The following is an 18,907-nucleotide window of genomic DNA, read 5'->3' as shown; positions in this document are numbered from 1 at the left end:
TTTAGAAATTAATTTAAAAATCACATACAAGAAGTATGGGTGTTCTTTCCCTTTCATTTCAATGTAGATCATATGTTCTTCAGCTTTCTCTTCAGAATATGCATTTTAAATTATGGGATGAAAGTCACATTCTTGTGTTAGATAGTTTTCTTTATTTTCAAGGATGGTATTTGGGCATGCAAGAAGGATGCTTTATTTATTCTGTCATCTTCTCTGCAATCTCTACTTCATGCTCTACGTGATGTGATGGTTGCTTAGCAATCCAAGCTACAGACTACAGCAATAGTTCTGGTATTTTTCTTCAGTTTTGCAACCCTTTTTTTTCTGCATTTTTCTTCTGCAGAGGCTACTTTACTGTCTGTTCAGGCATGCATTTTGAGGAATGAAGAATTAAGGTTTGAAAATAGACCATCAAATGTACATGTTGATAGTTTCTTACCCTGTAATGTACCTTGAGACTACTGTTTTCTGGAAATAAATAATTGTTTTTGTTTCGAGGGCTCTCTGTATTTGTAGGATATTTATTTTTTTAAAGCTTAATATAAGAAAGCTACCTGGAAAATCCTTGTTTATTATAGCATGTATTTGCTGCATCTGGCCCTGTTCCCTTCTGCACATGGCATATGTCTTCCAGTGAGTGGGTACCTGTGCTTTATTCAGAAGCCTGTTGAGAGATCTAGGTTGTCTTCATTATTCTGCCATCTCCGAGTTCTATTGAGCAATGTTGTCAGTAAAAGCGTGGCCTCAGATTGAGTGTGTCTGTCACTGTGTGATTCAAGCAATGACACAGGCTCATCTATAGTTTTATAAATTTTGAGCAGATGATCCTGAGGCTGCAGATTGTATTCCTCCTGCAGTAATGAGAGTAGTGTTTTTGGAGAGATTGTCTCCTTGCATTTCAGTAGAGCTATAGCTGGATGGTGTTATGTGTGGTCTGTCAATGGGAGGAAGTAAGTCTTGGTGCTTTTCTGTTGGACAGATCTAGAATCGTTAGGGGAAAAAAAAAAAGGGTGGTTTCCAAGCAGTTGTGAATCCTGAAGCAACACAACAGAGACTTAATACTCTGCAGATAATGAACCAGCCTCCCTTTTTGTAGACTTCAGCTTTCCATCTTATGATTGAGGACCACTGCTGGGATACTACATCTATTCAATTTTCTTTTGAATAAACAGAGAATTTAAGTCTTCAGAATTATCAGTATAATGCCTCATGGTAGTACAGTATATCAAACAGGATTTAATCTTTGAGGAATTGTCTATTTGTGATTTCCACAGTTCATCTGAAAGTAGCAGGACTTTCTCTTCTTATTTAATAGAAAACTAAATCTTCTGCCCTTAAATTTATTACTTCTTGCAAACTCCACAAATAATCAAAACAGATGTGCAGATTTGAATATTTGTTAAAACATTTTCATGTTTTAAGAGCTGAAATAGCATAAAATAACTCACACTACTAATTTGTCCCATCTTCTAAGGAGCTTTCAGTGTTCATGTCTGTAAGACATCAGATTCTACAGCTTTTTTTTCTAATGCTAGAGAGTTAGAGGCATGGCTCTTGCATTTTACAGACAAGCTGTTATGTTCCTTAAATTGTGGAGTACTGATTTTGTCAAGAAAATTTCAGGTCTTCTACAGACTCTCCATGGTATTGTATCTACTCACCCTGGCTAAAAAAATACATGATACATTTAGTACTTTTTGTCAAAACTATTTACTTTCTTGACTGCAAATATAAGTGAATGAACAGATCTGATGTGCAGTAAAAATGCTGTATATTTTTAAGAATACGTGGAGGCAGTAAGCCTCAACTTTTAATACTAAAGTATATGCTAGTTAAAGACCAATCTATTGCCATTATTTCATCAGTTTCAGTTGCTTTTAAGCTATATGGGTAATGCCAATGTATTTTAAAATGCTTTTTTTAAGTGCTCTTTTTATTGTAGACTGACTGTGAAATGCTAATGTGAACGACTGAGGAAATTCTGGTAACAAAAAGCAACATTGCAAGCCTTTTATTAAAGAAAATTCCCTACCGCTGCCTTTGGTTGCTATTTCACCACTTTTCCATGTGGAAATGGATAGCACTTGCATAACAGAGTAATAATTTTCCTTTGTTAAGCTGTTTTGCTTTATAGTAACTTGTGCTTTGATTGCATTTGATTAGGTTAAGACATATTTAGAAAGACTTGACTGCTGGGTAATGCCATCTCCATGAAAGAAACAGTTTGTAAAAACCTGAGAAGTCAAGGATATTTTGGAACAGGATGGGAAGATTAAGTTTTATAAAAGCACTCTTACTGTCTCCATTCCCTATGTAACTAGCCTTAGTTTATACCAGCTAGATGTTTCACAATCACATCCATCTCAGTCAGGAGATGGATAAAATTTTCAGAGTCTAGTGTACTTTCTTTTAATTTTCAGCTGTGTACTATGTTGAGAAAGTAGACCAGAGCTGAGCAAGGTGTCAGAGTTGTCCAGGGTTCAGAACTCTGGAAACATTCCCGCCAATTTCAAACCCCTAATCACTGCCATTGGTGGTTCAGTGTGGGATCCCTGGACTCGCCACCTCCATCCACCTCTGTCGGCAGCAGCAGGAGGTGCTGCCTCCTCCCTAGGCTGCCTGGAATTTCCTTCCTGTAGATAGATTTTCTTTCAAAAACAAGAAACTCCCAGAACCCTTGTTACTTAGCCAAGAATAAGCCTTTCTTAAACTTCCCATAGAACGCTTGTTCCCCAGAATTAAAATTTACAGGTTGCAATTAACACTGGGGAATAAGGGAAGAACTAATTTGAACTTGTATTTTGAATTTTGCTCTGACATCTTGTAATGAAGTTTCTGATTCTTTTAGTTACTATGTATAACTTGGAGGTGTCAAACAGAAAATTTTTGTTTTCCTTCACTGATGGTATCATGCACTGTAAAATGTAAAAATTTTATTGTAAAAAAAAATTTTCTTGTAAAAATCTGTTGTAAAAATACTCTATTTATTGCCACTGAAACATGCTTTTCTATAGCTGTGTGTGTTTTAAGTAAATTTCTGTTAAATTACATACAAGGTTTACATTTGTGTATTCACTTGACCATACATCACAAGGCTGGAAAATTGACAGCTGTTTTTTTAATCTTTAATGAGAGATTAAAGATCTCTTATGCTAAGAGATCTAGGTCTATCTTAAGTTGCATAAGTTTGAATTGCATAGGTAATTTTTACCAACTGAGTTTGGAGTTCTCAACACTTATAATTTGCTTATAAGGTATATATGTGTAATAATGGAACATGGCATAATATTCTAGAGTGAAACTCAGTGAGATGCACTCTGAGGCTCACCTTGAAGATAGTAGGGAAACTGATGTTGACGAAAGACCATTTAATATTGTACAGAAGTAGTGTTTTCTTGGCCCTATTGAAAACATCTTCAGAAAGGTTGCTTATATTTTTTTCTTCCTAGAAATAACTTTCCTAGAAGTAAACATTTTGCTAACAATTATTAGGTGATAAAGGGGAAACTGTACTCTCTTCCCTTAGGAGAGCAAACAGAACTTGGATAACAATGCACTCAAGTAGTTTTAAAAAGTGGATGATGCATGGACTATGCTTTTTAACATTTTAAGTAAAATTTTTTGGAAGTCAACATTGCTTTCATGACAGTTCTAAAGAGTTTCAGAATTTGTTTGGTCAGGTGTATTTATTTGGAGCAGAAATGACTGGAAAACTCTGGATCACAGCACTGCATGTAGAGAATTTCACCATGATTGTTTTGTTTGGGCTTTGAAGTAACAATATTTTGTTGCAATTGCTTGGCTGACTCCATTGGAGATAAATCTGTTGTCTTGCTTTCCTTGGAAAAGCATGTTAAAAGCTTATGCTGCTTCCTGTTGGAAAATAGCAATGAGTTACAAAATTAGCACATTAATGCCAATTATAAATATAATATCACTCCAGTGTGAAATTCTCTTTTTTATTCAAGAGAATGCATACATGGTGTGAAGACTTCAGCTACTCTGGGCACACAAACATATAATCTCTATTCACAAATAGCTGACAAGGCAAGGAAGAAAAATTTGGCTGAAAAGTCTCAAAATCAACATTCATCCTTAGGGAGGCAAATGTAGAGTTTCTTGCTGTATAGAGTTCTGTCAGTGGAGCTAAAAAGATTAAATATTTTTAGGCTTTGTACTCCTTAGAGGGTCTAACTTTGGCTATATATTTTATTTTGTTGGTATAAGTTGCTGGATTGCTTTCTTTCCTCATCTTTCCCCCTTTTTACTCCCTTTCATAAATTGTTCTGTTTTAGATAGTGCTCATCTGTGTGTGTGAGATCAGTGTACAGAGAAAGGGGAAGCCTCTATTCTTTGGAGGCTACTGTTGCTTTAGAAAAATTAATTTTCCTGCCAAGGAGAGAATAGGCAATGACTAGGCAATGCATTTTGTCTCTCTTCTGCTTTTCAAAAATGAACTTTAAAAAGCCAGCAGATAGTTAACAATCTTGTCATGGAAACCTGAAAGTGGTGGAAGCTGGCAGAATTAATTTCCAAGTATCGAGTGTGCATCATGCTAGAGGCAGAATATGGTGCCCTGAGCAATGGCAGACTGGCTCTGTGCCACACTACCATTTTCCACTTTTCTTGGAACTGCTCCTTTGAAGATCTAATTGGATGGTGCCGGGATACTCTGAAAATAGCTCAGCAATAGCTCCCACTGTTGCTGCACCAGATTTTGGTTTATTTGGGGTGCAAAACTTGCACACAAACATTAGGTTGTATCACAGCTATCCACAAATTTAGGCCAGTGTCCAGAAGATACAGTATTTTTTAGTGTGGATGTTTCTAAACTACTAACTCTTTTTTAGACTTACCTCTGTCTTTCAAAAATATTTATTCACTTGATTCCCCTTGCCTTCAATTTTTTTAAAATCTACTGTTGTGAGAAGTCTGGTGCTGAACCTCTTAACACCTTGCTATAGACTACCCTAGTTAACTGTCTTTCCAGATACTAAAACAAAATTATTTGACCAATCTGAAATGGAGTGGAATTTGCAGGATGAGAGACCAGGAGGAAGGTGAATTTAGAGAATGATTTTTAACTGTACTGTCACTGAAGTTTTTCTTTACAATTGATCAAATGACAGAATTTAGAAATGTTTCTGCAGAAGGCTTTGAAGTAGCTACAAATACAAGATAATGAATGCTGCTAGAATGATTTGGGATACGATGTGCTTTCTTGCCAGTGTTTTAAATTTTTACTCTGTTTACTGTTAACTGTTCCTGTTAATTCTTTTGATTAAGAAATGAATACTCTGCAACTTTATTACATATTTTAGAATTAGTCTCTAGAAATTAAGTTATTAAAAAGTGGATTTTTAAAGTGAAAATAGTTTTTGCTGCTGTTTTCTACTTGCTTTGTTAGAATAAGTGGCTATAGCTGTAGTAATTAACAGTGGATGTGAGAGGATTCTTGATCTTAATGCTTTAAAGACAGAAGGGAAAAGGAAAATGTGTGGGAATGGAGTGGGAATAATATGGGTTAAAAGTATCTGTGAGGGAAAACTGTAATGATGAATTTGGATACAGGAGTGAGAAGTGGCTTGGTGGAAATTTGTGTAGTCAGAATGGAGAAAGACAAGATGAGGAGATGCACTGTGTAGTACATATTTGAAAGTGTGAGACAGAAAGTCTAGACAAGAAAGTATGTTGTAGGCCTAAAATTAATCAGAGTTAAAAGAGAAGAATATTTCTGTGACAATGATATCAAGTTCTCAGAAGTGGATAAAGGATGAAACCCCAGTTTTGGAAATTGCCTTGGGTGTGGCTGAGAGCTGAAGTCCAGAAGAGTGGGAAAGCATCCTCCCTCCATCTCCACTTAGTGTAACAAGCCATGCCTTTTTTTGTATTTTGGCAGCTGATTTTTCTTATGAAATTTCTCATAATTGCAAAAAGAGAACAACTTACTATGTTGAGGGTTTTTGGTTTTTTTTTTTTTAATTTAAAATAAATTCTGTGATTTTGAAATGTAATGGGTTTAGCAGAGTTGTATTTGGTAGTGCAGATAGCTTTTGGACAGCTTTGAGATCCCTCTGCTCTGTACAAGAGGAGACAAAAAGTTTGGTGTATTTAAATTAGTTGTTTAGTGAATGCAATTGAGGAAAGAAGGTACAGCTGTTCTGTGTTGGGGAGGGACAGGGATGGCACAAAATCAAATAGTTACAAACTGGCTTCACATTAATCTAGCTGGAAACAAAACATGGTGTTATTGTTGATTGCAGGAGGACAGAAACAGCAAGAAACTGAGCTGCTTCTGTGAGCTGGTGTGTGTTGGACTTGCTTGTAGTAGCAAGGTCTGCAGGTTCAGGATGTCCTTTCTGGTGCTGTTCCAACTGACTTCTTTTTCCTTTAAAACCATTTCATTGGTTGGTTGATTTGTATGACATGACGTATTTGAACTGCTGAACATTAGAAGTATTCTTAATATTTACTGATTATGTAGATAGCTGTATGTATTACTTGAATGCTACTATTAAATACTTAGTGTAATGCTTTTTGTTCATGAGATATGACATCCAATATTAGTGGTAATGTTTTAGTAAATGTAACTCTCTTCAGCACAAATGGACTGCCAAGAAAACTGTCTTTTGTGGTGCAGAAACTGATTATGTAATTTCAAAACCACAGCATTAAAATGGGTAATAAAAAAAATCTTGCATTAAATTTTTTAATGTATGCATTGAAAAGTGTGTGTATATGAACATATGTTGTGTATGTGTAATAATGTATGGCCTTTCCTTTCTTAAATTCCCCCAGGTATATGTGGAATTTGATGATCTTGAATGGGAAAAGCGAGAATGGGTTAAAGTTTATGAAGATTTTGCAACCTTCTTGGTGGAGTACCAGCTGGTCTGGGCGAAAAGAAAGGACCCAAGCCAGACTCAGGGATCAAAGATCAAACAAATTCAATGGCCTGCATTGGTAAGATACTTCAACAATTGCATTTACTAAAAGATTTAATTCTCTTTAATTCTGTCCTTAAGAAACTGTCTAAATTATTTCAGTGATGGTGGGAAGTAGTGAGCATGGAGGGGGAGAAGGGTAAGAAAAGGATAAGAAAAAACTAGTAAAGCATGATTGTGTTGGAGGGGTGGAGTGATGCGATAATAGTCACTCATCTTCATTTTTGAATCAACCTAAAGCACTGCAAAAGTTGTCTCTGTGCAACATAATAGGATTAATGACACTTTACATAGTCAAAGCATCTTACAAATATAAACTTAACTGTAACATATCTTAATGCTCTGGGGAGGATTGAAATCCCTTAAGCTTGTGATACCCTCAGCTTCCACAAAGAAGGTATCTGAAATTCAGGTCAGAATTCAGAAAGATGAGAAAGGTGAAAGAAGATTAATCAAGTAAGTGGTAACTGTTTGCCTGGTTTATGAGGTGATATTTGTGACTCTCTTCTTTCTGGATTGGTGCCCAAGCATTCAAAGCTTTTGGGATAACTGCTAGGAGGCTGTGTGTATTTGTGGCATATCTTTAGATATATCTGATGAGAAAATCTAAAAAGCAATAAAGATGTATGCCTTTTTTCTCCACAGAAACTAGTAATGCTATCAAAGACTTCAGAAGAGCCAAACAGACATGAGATTTTGGGAACCTACCATATTGTATGGTTTTGCTTTGTATGCAGTTGGGGAACATTCCTCAGACTGGTGGGTGAAAGGGGACTCCAACAAATTTGTGAAAATGGTGAAGGGAAATCTTAGATATATTTAATTATAAGCTTAATATCTCTAGCTTTGCACTATTTTTTTTAGATATTTACAGTCATAATGAATTTAGATTATGCTTTTTTTCCTCTGGCTTTTGCTGTATCTGTTTCCTTTCAATATGCTCTTCATATTCTTGTCTCTGAGCACCTGATGGATTTTTTTGGAATGCTGTTGTGGGATAATTTTTTGAACCTGTGGTGGGAACAGTCATGCTGAAGGTCATGAAGCAATCTGGTCAAAAAAGCCATACATGATTTGGGATCGACTTACTCCTCTTCAGTTAATATTCCTACTTGACTCAGCTTGTATGTTTGTGCTAATGTACTTGAGTAAAGCAAGCTAACTTTCTGGATGTACAGGTTGAGCCATATATATGCTTGTACAGACAAGTTTGTATATATCCTTGAGCAAGAATTTTTAGTTTTCAGGAGCCATGTCATTTGCTCTTTGAAGACATCCATCTCTCCTTTGTTGAGATGGATATTTTAAAATCTGATAAAAACTTAGTATCTAAGCACTCTGCTATTTTACATGCTTTTAATCTCACCCTGTAGGATAGATTTCTATAAAATATTCTAGTCTGGCTGCTGATCCTGTCCACAAGTTGATATATATTTGCTAATGTGTGGAAGTATTTTTGTTAAATCTTTCTCCTAGCAGACTTTTTTTTCAAACTTCTTCTGGTCCAGCAAAATGCAGAAACTTTTTCTTCCATCTCTATTTTATCAATTCCTTTATTTTTTTTAATGTTTACATTCTTGAGGCAGCTGATAGGCATGAGAAAGAAGATTTTCAAAAGATCTGCCCCCTGCTTTTACAGTTAAAAAACCTGAAATTGTATGGTCTGAAGTGAGGATCAAATAACTTGTCAGGTCATAGTTTTCAGATGTTCAGGATGACAAGTTCTCTGCATTTGTACTTAGCCTGCCTACAGATGTTCTAGCAGTTATTTCCTGAATCAAAACCTCTAGTCATCCATTCCAGAAAAAACATAATTGAGGAAAAGTACAGATACAAGATATTGGCTGTAGTTAGAGCAGATTCCTTCCGCAGAGATCTACCAAGGTTTTGCTCTGTATCCATAGTGACTCTGAGCACATCATGGCATGGGGTACAGTGAGTGTGCTCAAACTAGCATGGAACTTTTGGGTTTTGTTGCCAGACTTTCAAAACCCTGTGGTGGATTACAGTGGATTAGCTCAATGAAGGTTTGTGGTGGTCAGTTTGGGTGGGGAGAGAGGGGGAAGGGGGTTGTTTGTTTATTTTCGAAAACAAGACTTAGTAAAAATAAGAAAATATGAAAAAGATGGTAAAAAAATTGATTTGCCAGTAGTAGGAGTATTTTCACTTTTATGTGAAATCCTAAGTGTGGATGTGTTAATATGCACATTTTGAAAAAGCTGATTCTTTTATATATGTAGCCTTTAAAGGAAAAGTCTCAAGCATTCCCATGCATGTGAATGATATTGAAAAAGAATCGTACCAAAATGGAAGTTTCTGGTGCAGCTTTATTTTGGATGCTAATGTAAATGCAGCAAATAAATATTTTAGAATATTTTATGTAGTATTTCTCTAGGATGTTTGCCTTCAGTGGAGTGCTTGTTTATTTAGATGGTTCTTATCACCTTCTCTTCTTCTTTGATTAATGTACCTTGTATTTACTGTATGGTATTCAAACCTGATCAGAAGAAAAGGTCTGCAACTGCTGTGGGGCTTTCTGTGGATACTTATCAGTCTAGTGTCTGAGTACTTCAAAATTTCTGATTGCTTTCATCACTCAGCTGTGTGATATGATGTAATCTCCACTTTATGGATGAAATTTCTAGAATGCAAGTTGTTCGGAAATGTTGCTATTTTAAAATGGCTGAGTGCCTGAGGTGTAGCTATTCCTGGAAGCACAGCATCCATTGACCTTGTGTAACTGTAATTTAAAATTTTAGGCTTTAAGATTTATAGTCAGGCTGAGAAAGGGAGGAGTTGGGAAGTACTGTCTCTTTCTACTTGTTTAGAAAGTCAGTAACAGGAGAGGGGTAGACTATCACCTGAATTCAGTTGCTCTCATTTGGAGATCATATTTTTCTAAGTGACGTTCCTGCTCCAGGTCAAGAGTTGGCTGTAAATGAACCTGGACCCCGATAACAAGCTTCATTGTGATGAGCTTTGAATGGATACTTATGCTCCTGTGCAAGGCTGAGAAGGAGGGAGAAACTGTAGTGCCTCAGGTTGTATTCAAGCTGTAATCGAATGCTTTTTCTTCTTGTGAGATTATTTCCTGGGAGCCCTAGAGGATTTAGCTGCCTAGCTGGTATAATTGGAAATCACCCTGCATGTGAGGTGTTTGCAGTCATAGAAGAAAAGACTGTCAAGAAGCCTAAAGAAATGGCAATAGTGATAAGTATTGTCAGTGTATGTGTAGCCTGGATATTGGGGAAGAGGGATGTTTGGTAAACAGTGCTTATTGTTTTCCTTAAAGTAATAGAGATGCTTTAGAGATGTTAATGCATGAGAAAACTTCTTGGCCAAAGTGTTAGCACAGGGAAAAAACGTATGGATTTAAAAAAAAGTGTAGGTAAGTGGAAGTGAGTGGTGTATGGCCTTCCCATATTAATGGATTTTAGTAAGTAGTCAAGATAAGGTGTTGAAATTGAAGGCATCAGTTTGGGGATTCATGTCACAAAGATACAAAAATATGGGAGTGATAGGCTCAAAGTGATGGGTTAGGGGAATCACCAGTACTTCAAAAACTGAGGCAGCAGTAGAAATAACTCTCAGAAATAACTTTGCAGAAATTGACATGATGAATAAAATTTTTTGACCTGTAGGTAGATAAAGAATTGTTGTATTTTTGGGAGAGTAAATTAATTTACCTATGTAGAAATAGTTTGGATACTATGATGTTGTGGGTTCGGTTTGTTTTTTTTCTTTTCCTGTACTTATGGGTTTTTTCCCCATAAGTTATTAGGAAATTAACTATTGGGTACTTATGAGTACTTCAGAAAAACAAGAGTAGCCAAACTCAGAGGGGAAGGGGATACCTGGAAATTTGAACAGGAAAAAAAAAAAAAGAACGGGAGTGGGGGAGCTGCGGGGAGCTCTCGCTTCTGGGTTTCGGAGGAGGACAAACAAGCTGTTACTTTACTGCGAAGAGAATTCCCTGTCACCGCCGGAGCCCCCATTCGGTACTGCTTCGTCCTTTCTGTGGGTGAGCTTTTGCTCGTAAGAGCAACCATTGGACTGAGACCTTATTACCAGCTACCTCCCTAAACGAGAGACCTATCCTTGTCTGGTCGAGTGCCCGGGATCTTGGGCTCACCCCTCTCTGCCCTGCTGGGAGCCAGGATGCCGCTATCCCGTCCCTGTTGCTCTTCGGAGCTGCTCCGAGCTTTCGCTGCACTGTAGCTACCCTGCCTGCCGAGACATCCCGTGGTTCCAGCCACAGCTGTGGAGTTTCTGATACATCTTGTCTACCACCCTGGGTTTTGGTTTTTTTTCCCCTCATTCCTGCCGGCCCAGTTTGCTGTTTCCGTAAGTCCTGCTGGAACACCGGGATCGGCTGCCCCAGGGAGGTTTGTGAAAGAAAGCCTCTGTTCTATCCCTTTCTCGTCTCCGCTGAGCCACCATTACCACGTGCTCCCCGAACCCGCGCCACAGCGCCCCCTGCAGCCGCAGGGGAATCACCGCACCTACCCTGTCCACAGGGAGTCACCAGCGCCCCTGTCGGCTGTGCCCGGAACTGCATCAAAGGAGAATGCCTGAGGCTAAAACGACTGAGTTCCTGTTGTTTGCTGTTAATACTGTAATTGTTGTTTGTTTGTTTTATTATACATACTAGTAAAGAACTGTTATTCCTATCCCCATTTCTTTGTCTAAGAGCCTCTTTAATTTTAAAATTGTAATAATTCGGAGAGAAGTTGACATTTTTCATTCCAAGGGATGCTTCTACCCTCCCTAACAGTCATATGTTGTTAGACATATGATGTTAGAGATCACTGATAAAATCATGCATATGATATAATTCAGTCTGAAGTCTTAGGAATATGGTTGTATCCCCTCAGCAGCTAAGAAGGGAGATGGAAGTATGTGTGTGGGCAGGGCAACAAATTGGAGCCAAGGTTTTAATATGAACTGAACAGAATGATTCTGTGAGCTCTCAGTTTGAATTTAATTACTGCTTCTCTAATTGCACATTAAGCTATCTAGAAATAAAGCATAGAAGGAAATAAAGAAATGACAAAGGATAGAGGCAGCTAGAGATGTTTTAGAGACTATTAGAATAATGTGCAGAAAAATTTTAAGGTTAGACTTACTAGCAGAGGGCACTATGACAGAAACATAGATAGAGACAGAGAAGTTCCCTGTTTTTTTTTTTTTTTTCCTTTTTCTTGGATCTGTTCAAACATACTCTGGGCTGAAAACCCAGACAAACCCTGGGAGCTCATGCCTGTGGCCCACTGGGCCCTGAGCTTGGTGCTTTCCAGCACCACAGGGACTGATAAGAACCTGAGCGAGCCGAGCTGCACCCCATGAAAAGGACTTTTTCTGGATTTGCCATCTCATCGAACAGTGAGAGGTTTTATTGTTTAATATTACTCAATTTATGTTGAATAAACAGTTTTTTCCACTTTTCTCCAAGGAAATCTTTCCAAACCAGTTGGGGGCGGGTGCTGCTTGAATTCCATTCGGAAGTTCTCTCCCAGATTTGCCCTAAACCTGGACAGATGATGATGAGTCAGAGTGTTTTATGTGTTCTACTTGGTATGTCTTGTTTTGTGAAGTATGTTACCTTTTTTTATACCTGTAAACCAACCAGTGGTGCATGTGAATTCAGTATGAATCCATATATAATAAATCAGAAGAAACTGTAGTAGTTTGTTGCTCTGAATATGAAGACAGTGCTTTACAGTACTTGCCTTGTCAAACCAACAGATTTGCCCTTAGTCTCAGCTAATACTGAGGTCTGCAGTAACTATCACTCCCAATTTTGGGGCTGGTATACAGCAAGAACTGGTTCTCCTGCAATTTTGTGTTTCTGAGGAATATATGGATAAAAGCTAAAATACATTTCCATGAAGAGACCCTGAATATGTATGTCTTTTAAGGTAGGGAGGCTGGAAGAACAACTCAATCTCCCCCCTGCCCCAGTAACAAAAAGAGCGTGTCCCTCTTTCTTGGAACAAGTGAAATCATTGCTAAAACAGTGGCTTGAGAACAGTCTTTCCTGTCTTTCTCTAAGCATGGCTCTGAAAGAATATAGAGTTTTAGCCACACTTATAGAAAAAACAGGGACAAGAGTGAATCTTCACTGTCAATGATGAACCCTTTTCCATTGTGAGAATCTGGAGCTGACATACAATGGCCAGTGCCAGTGGCACATGTGGGACTGTGGGCCTTCAGTCTGACTGTCATGCTAATGATGAGGTCATGTTGCAGAAGAACGAGATGAGGTTTGTTTTGGGTGGTAGTAGATGTGTTAGATGTGAATGAGCCCAATGTGTTCATGTGCTGACTTCGTGTTAGGGCACTTGGTAGTAAAGTATATGAGGAGAAGCATTCCTGGACACATGGAAGAGAAGACTTGTGCACTGACCTTATGTAGCCCTTTCCACCGTCCCTTTCTGCCCCTTTGTCCCAGCTGTCAATTGCAGAATCCCTTTGCTTGACTGTATTTTGCTTCAGCTGGCTTGATTGTGTTGGATTATGAAGCAAATACTTTTAAAGTGCCAGTTTATTGGCATTTGTGTCATAATTAAAGAAGGAAGTGTACAGTTTGTACAACAAGCTTCTACAGGGCTTCCAGAGGGTCTTGAGACAAATTCTTTATTTTTCAGCACAATAATGGAAAGTAGAATAGGTTCCTTGTTCATTTCTGTTTATTCTGTGACACACTACCACTTTTTCACTTTCTCAATGATTTGTTTTCTTCTTTGTCTTGATGATCTAATTATAGCATTTCTGAGTAAGTTTCTCTTTTATATGTTGATCCCATGGCTCAGATTGATCCCTGTCATAATCAGGAGCCTCTATAGATATTGCTGATGTTCCCCCTGCATATTCAGTTACTTCATTGCAGCCTGTTCTCTCTGCACAATGAAAAATAGAGGTATGCACTGCCAGATACTATGATTAAATCCTCAGCAGACACTCAAAATACTCCAGCAGTAAAAAGAAGTTAATTCACAAAGGATTGCTGTGTATATGGAAAGTAAGGCAGAGAGAAGACTCTGTCTTCTGAGTCCTAAAAATAAGTAAAAATTTTGAGGATATTTCAAATTTGAGGGGAGGAAATGCTGTAGCTTCCAGGGAAAACAATCAAAAGCTAACAGTGTTTTTTTCAGGTACTCCATTCTCTGCATCAAAATTCCAGTGCTTGTGTCCCTTGGTAATATGGGGTAAAGATAATATATATGCAATAGAGGAGAAAATGCATGGAAGCTGTTAGCTTCTTGGAAAACCTTAAGAGTTTGAGGAAGAGAAAATTTAAGTAACTGACTCAGCAGAGCATAAATGACCCGATTTTTGCTGCATTGTGAAGGACAGTAATATGCAGAAACAGCACTTGGAGATGGTTCAAAGATTACTTTGTTAGCGAGGACATTACTGTAATATTCCCACAGAACATAAATGTCTCAAGCAGTACCACATTCTGCTTCTTTTAAACTACTGCTTACTGGGAGTCAGTGCTTTCCATACAGCCTTCTAGGGAAAGGCCATTACCTTCCCAGGACATGCCCCAAATGAAGAGTAATAAACTGGAATCTACCTCCACAGATGCTTTGTTATGAAATATGAGTGTTGCCCTGTGGCTTCCCACTTTAAATGAGTGATAGGGTGGAAAGCCTCACTGCAGTGCTGTTTTCTATGTGACCCTGGTGCTTACTGTGCACTTTACACTACTGCACTGGTTATTTCAAAGTTTTTTCTCTTGAGATATTGGCTAATGGTAGGCTTCCTTTTTGCTTTCTTGTTAAGCTTGCACTTGTAAGCAAGCAATGCCTATGCTTTTTTTGTGTGAAAGGATTTAGTTTTGTAAAAGCATGCTTACATATATAAAATAAATGAAATACTTTTTTGTAGCTGAGTGCTGTCCTAAGAATAGTTCTTAATGTTAATTTCATTTATAGAAGTTACAGAATTCCAAACAAACTGAGTATTTTCTGGACGTCAACAGTAACCACAACTCACGTTGATCATACTGGCCTGGGAGTTGCCATTTTGGCAGCTCATCTAGAGAAATCTGCTTTAGTATGTCAAGCATCCTGGATGTCCTTGTACCTCCGGTTCTTTCCTGCTAGTAAAGCATTTCTTGTTTTCCAAGGGTTGTGCCAGTTGAAAAACCTTAGATATGGTTTAGCATCCTCTGTCCTCAGCTGTAACTGAGTGATATGCTCAGTTGAGTATGCCTCTGTCTCTTGCACCTGTTCCAAAGTCAAATAGCAGTGAAATGCTGGTGATGATTTACATGTCTTTCTGTAAAAGACAGATATAAAGCATCTTGAGTTTCCGTATTCAAGCCTGGTACTTGAAGCAGAGTAGTTGAAGCCACAGCTGCAAGGTGACTGCTTGCGTATTGGTATTTTTAACTGTTGCTGAAACCTAGACTGGTTTGGTTATACTCCTGTTGACAGCCCAGTCAGCTAGACTGGAGTTAGTATCAGTGTATCTGAACTGTGTTCGCACATCATCTTCAGTGACCTACTGCACAGCTTCTCTGTGTAGAAGAGCCACGAGGTATGGTGGATTCTCAGGAATTCACTGGAAAGTCTTAAGTATTTGATTTCTTATTTTTTTTCAACAGAATTTGAACAAAATTTTCACTTGTGCTGAAGAAAAATTACTTTGTAGCTGTCTAGATCATCTGCACTTCTTAAATTGAATTAGAAAGATCAGCTCTACTTTGGAGATACCACAGTGAGAAGGATAATGGCTTGTGGATGAAGGTGGTTATTTCAGCACAATGTTGTAGAAATTCAGCTTCCAGAGCTTGAGCTTTGGAAAATGAATGTGTATCTCCACCAGACTCATCACTCTCAGTCTTACTTGTTGCTGTTTATATAAATTATGACTTAGAGATCTGTATATTATATATATGTGTGTGAGTGTGTATTTATAGATCATGTGTATAGAGATCTACACACAAACAGAATATTTTTCTCTATATGTTAAAAACATTTTAAAAAGCCTATCTTCTGAACTATACCTGTTGAGAGTCTGTACAGTGAGGGAGAGATGTCAGCATGGTACTTGTCCTCCATCCCAACAGTGGCTGTCTATAGTGAGGAAAGCTGTGCCAGAAGACTTCCATCCCCAGATACTGCTCAGTGTTTCTCCTGTGATGGCAGGAGGAGTAGCTGGGCTTTACACCTGTGAAATCCACTTAGCAGCTAATTTTGAAAGCTCTTCAAACCTCTACTGATGTTTCTGTGCATTAATAACTTGTCAGCTGTGCAATACTGAAGCACTGCTATCATCATGCTTATTTGAGTAAGATAAGTTATTAGAATTTTACGAGTTTTGTGATCTTCTTTCCCAGAATTCCAACAGTTTCTTCTGTCCTTAACAGTGAATACAATGATGTGTTGTATAAAGTCTCAATATCCAATTTGCATATATAGGTAGTGTGGAAAACCCACCCAAAATATGAAGGACTTTTTCTGTAAATGATACTTCAGAAGGTTACAGGACTGTGCGGATACATAGGGCCCGGTACATTCCTGTTCCTCCCATTCTCATAGAACTGAGACATTGATGCTTCAGGTGAAATTCATGTCTCAATAAAGTAAAAATGTTGCAGTCAGGACCAGACACTGTGTTTTCCTAGTTTAGGTAAAAGTTCTGTATTTTTCAAATGAAGGAAGCTTTTTTGGTATTCCTAAGAAAGTGTATCCTTCAGCTCCCCCTTAATTTCGGTTGTTGACATACAAACAAGGCAACTGTTGCTGCATAGGTCTCTCACTGATGCTGAAAGGGCCATGGTGCTACCTCCCCTCTTTGGCAATGTGGCTTAAACCTACCTGAGTCTCAGATCCAGAATCTCTGTCCCCTCCATTACACAAATTATTCTTTTAGTTTGCACTAAGCCCTTGTGAACTAAGCAGTTCACATATATGTGAGAAAATGAAGTGCTATTCTTTATTTCCATTATGCATTGTCTGTACTTGAATTGTATTGATCATTTCTGATTTATTATATGTTTTTTTGCTTCATTTTGTCATTCTCAGGGCTCTGCATTTGAAAACAATCTTGAAATGAGATGTTGCTAGTTACCTGCCATTAACAGAAATTCCTTTTGCTGGTGGATGTTGCAGGCCTTCAGTTATGCTAAAACAGGCTAAATCAAATACTTGGAGAAAAAAGTCATAAGTGCTAAAGCATTATAAATGGGCTGTCAGTGATACATTTATCATGAGCAATCTTTTTCATACATGGCAGGTTCTTGAGGATGGGAAAAGACAAATTTTCACAACAACCTCATACACTGCTGAAGTTGTTCTAGCAACAGTTTGATGTTTTACATCTTGTATGTTTGTTTTTTAAATTTATCTTAACAGCTAAAGAGAAAACTGAACATAGGAAAGTTCAGGAACAGACTGTCAGCTTGAAGTATTTAACGTAAGAACAAGGAGAGCAGCTCAGTGGAATCTGTATTTTGTATTTTTAGCACCCTAAACTTTCTGCCAACTTCATTTTGTAGCAAAATTACTATCATGATTTTTTTTGAAAAACAAACCCTGAAGTAGTAAACCCCCTAGGTCCTCTATTCCTGACTTCACTGCCACAAGAGAGGTCTCCTGAAGTACTTCCCAGTTCTTTCCAGGCGCATTTTTGTATGGGAACACGTTACTTTCTGAACTTTGTGTTGCACCATTTATGTTGGCATGGATATGATCAGTGTTTCTGAAGCCCTTCTTGGATTTGGTGGCTCTGCAGTTGCCCCAGCTGGGCAGGAGGAATGGAAATGTTGGTTGGCTGCAGGTCATACCACTCATGATGACTACTAAGATGTAGTTACTGCCTAATCACAGATTACCTGGAATTGTGAGGTAGTATTGATGAGTAGAGGAGGATAAAGGAGAAGACTGCTGGAGGCACAGGTTGGTTTCTTCTGCTGAGCAATTTTCCTATCCTCACTTATATATTCATGTAAATGGGGGAAGGATGTACAGTGAAACCTTGGTTTGGGATTGTTTTTTTCCCCCCTTAACTTATCTTTACTTCCTTGCAGTAAAGCCTAAGGTTACTTGACGAATAGTTATTGTTAAGTCTTGGAGGTATTGTATCTTATTTAATGTGCACTGCATGATTAAAGCATTGTTACATACACTATCTTTAATACCAGAAGGTGAATCAATAATAAGAACTATAAATTTAGGGTATAGAAAGTCTTGGGGAACCAAAACAATTTCAGGAAAGTATTTATTAGGCTGATTTCGTAAGCAATCAAAATAGACTCCTACTGATCAGGGAATTGATCTTTGTTTGAAAGTAATACCCTTTTCAGTAATTAATACTTTACTAGGGAAATATGGCAGATGTCATCTAACCTTGAGTACGTCTGACTTCTTATTTACAAATAAGTGAATTATTAACACAATTAATGATATAGTGTTTATTTTTTGTCAACCAATTCTCAGAGGGTCCACCAGTCATGGGTAAAAAAAAGTATTCGGGTTTTTTGTCTTTTATCAGCTGCTCCTGTGTTCCATTTTGACTGCTTTATGGAAAAGTCTTGGTCTGTTAGTTAGCCGATTTTTTAATAGATCTGTATAAGAAAAAAATTATTCTTAATTATAATGCAGCATTCCAAAAAAATCCTGACTATTTTAATTTGAAATTTCTCATCAATTTTGTGTCTAGGACGTTGGGTAACTACCTCATTTCTTTTAACAAATGATGCAAAATTATATTTCTCTTCTTAGCTCTAGTTTCAGATGGCTTTGAAAAATTCTTATATATTTAATTTGAAGGATTTTACTGAGATTTTAAATGCATATACTGAGTTGCTGTAAACAGTATTAGTACCAGCACAATAGGAATAAACTACTGATTCATAAGGCTGATTGTGAGTGGATAGATGTTGTTGGAATCACTGAAACATTTAGATGCATCCTGAAATGAGCTGAATAGTGCTTCTTACCATTGGCTGA

The 18,907-nt window shown here is 37.7% G+C and overlaps 1 protein-coding gene across 6 annotated transcripts in view; it reads left to right on the top strand.

Moving 5' to 3' along the window:
- The window catches only part of JMJD1C (jumonji domain containing 1C), a 174,845-nt gene that overhangs the window by 55,382 nt on the left and 100,556 nt on the right, over positions 1 to 18,907 (top strand). For all 6 annotated transcript variants that reach the window (XM_086899813.1, XM_086899803.1, XM_023930199.2 and 3 more), the window contains one exon: positions 6,799 to 6,963. In XM_086899813.1, coding sequence (XP_086755939.1) covers positions 6,799 to 6,963 — 165 coding nt within the window. The remainder of the gene's footprint in view (positions 1 to 6,798; positions 6,964 to 18,907) is intronic.

This window comes from Cyanistes caeruleus, chromosome 8 (assembly GCF_971803275.1).
Source record: "Cyanistes caeruleus chromosome 8, bCyaCae1.hap1.1, whole genome shotgun sequence".
Taxonomy (NCBI): domain Eukaryota; kingdom Metazoa; phylum Chordata; class Aves; order Passeriformes; family Paridae; genus Cyanistes; species Cyanistes caeruleus.
The sequence above is the reverse complement of the archived record's forward strand: the minus strand, read 5'-3'. Positions and strand labels throughout refer to the sequence as shown.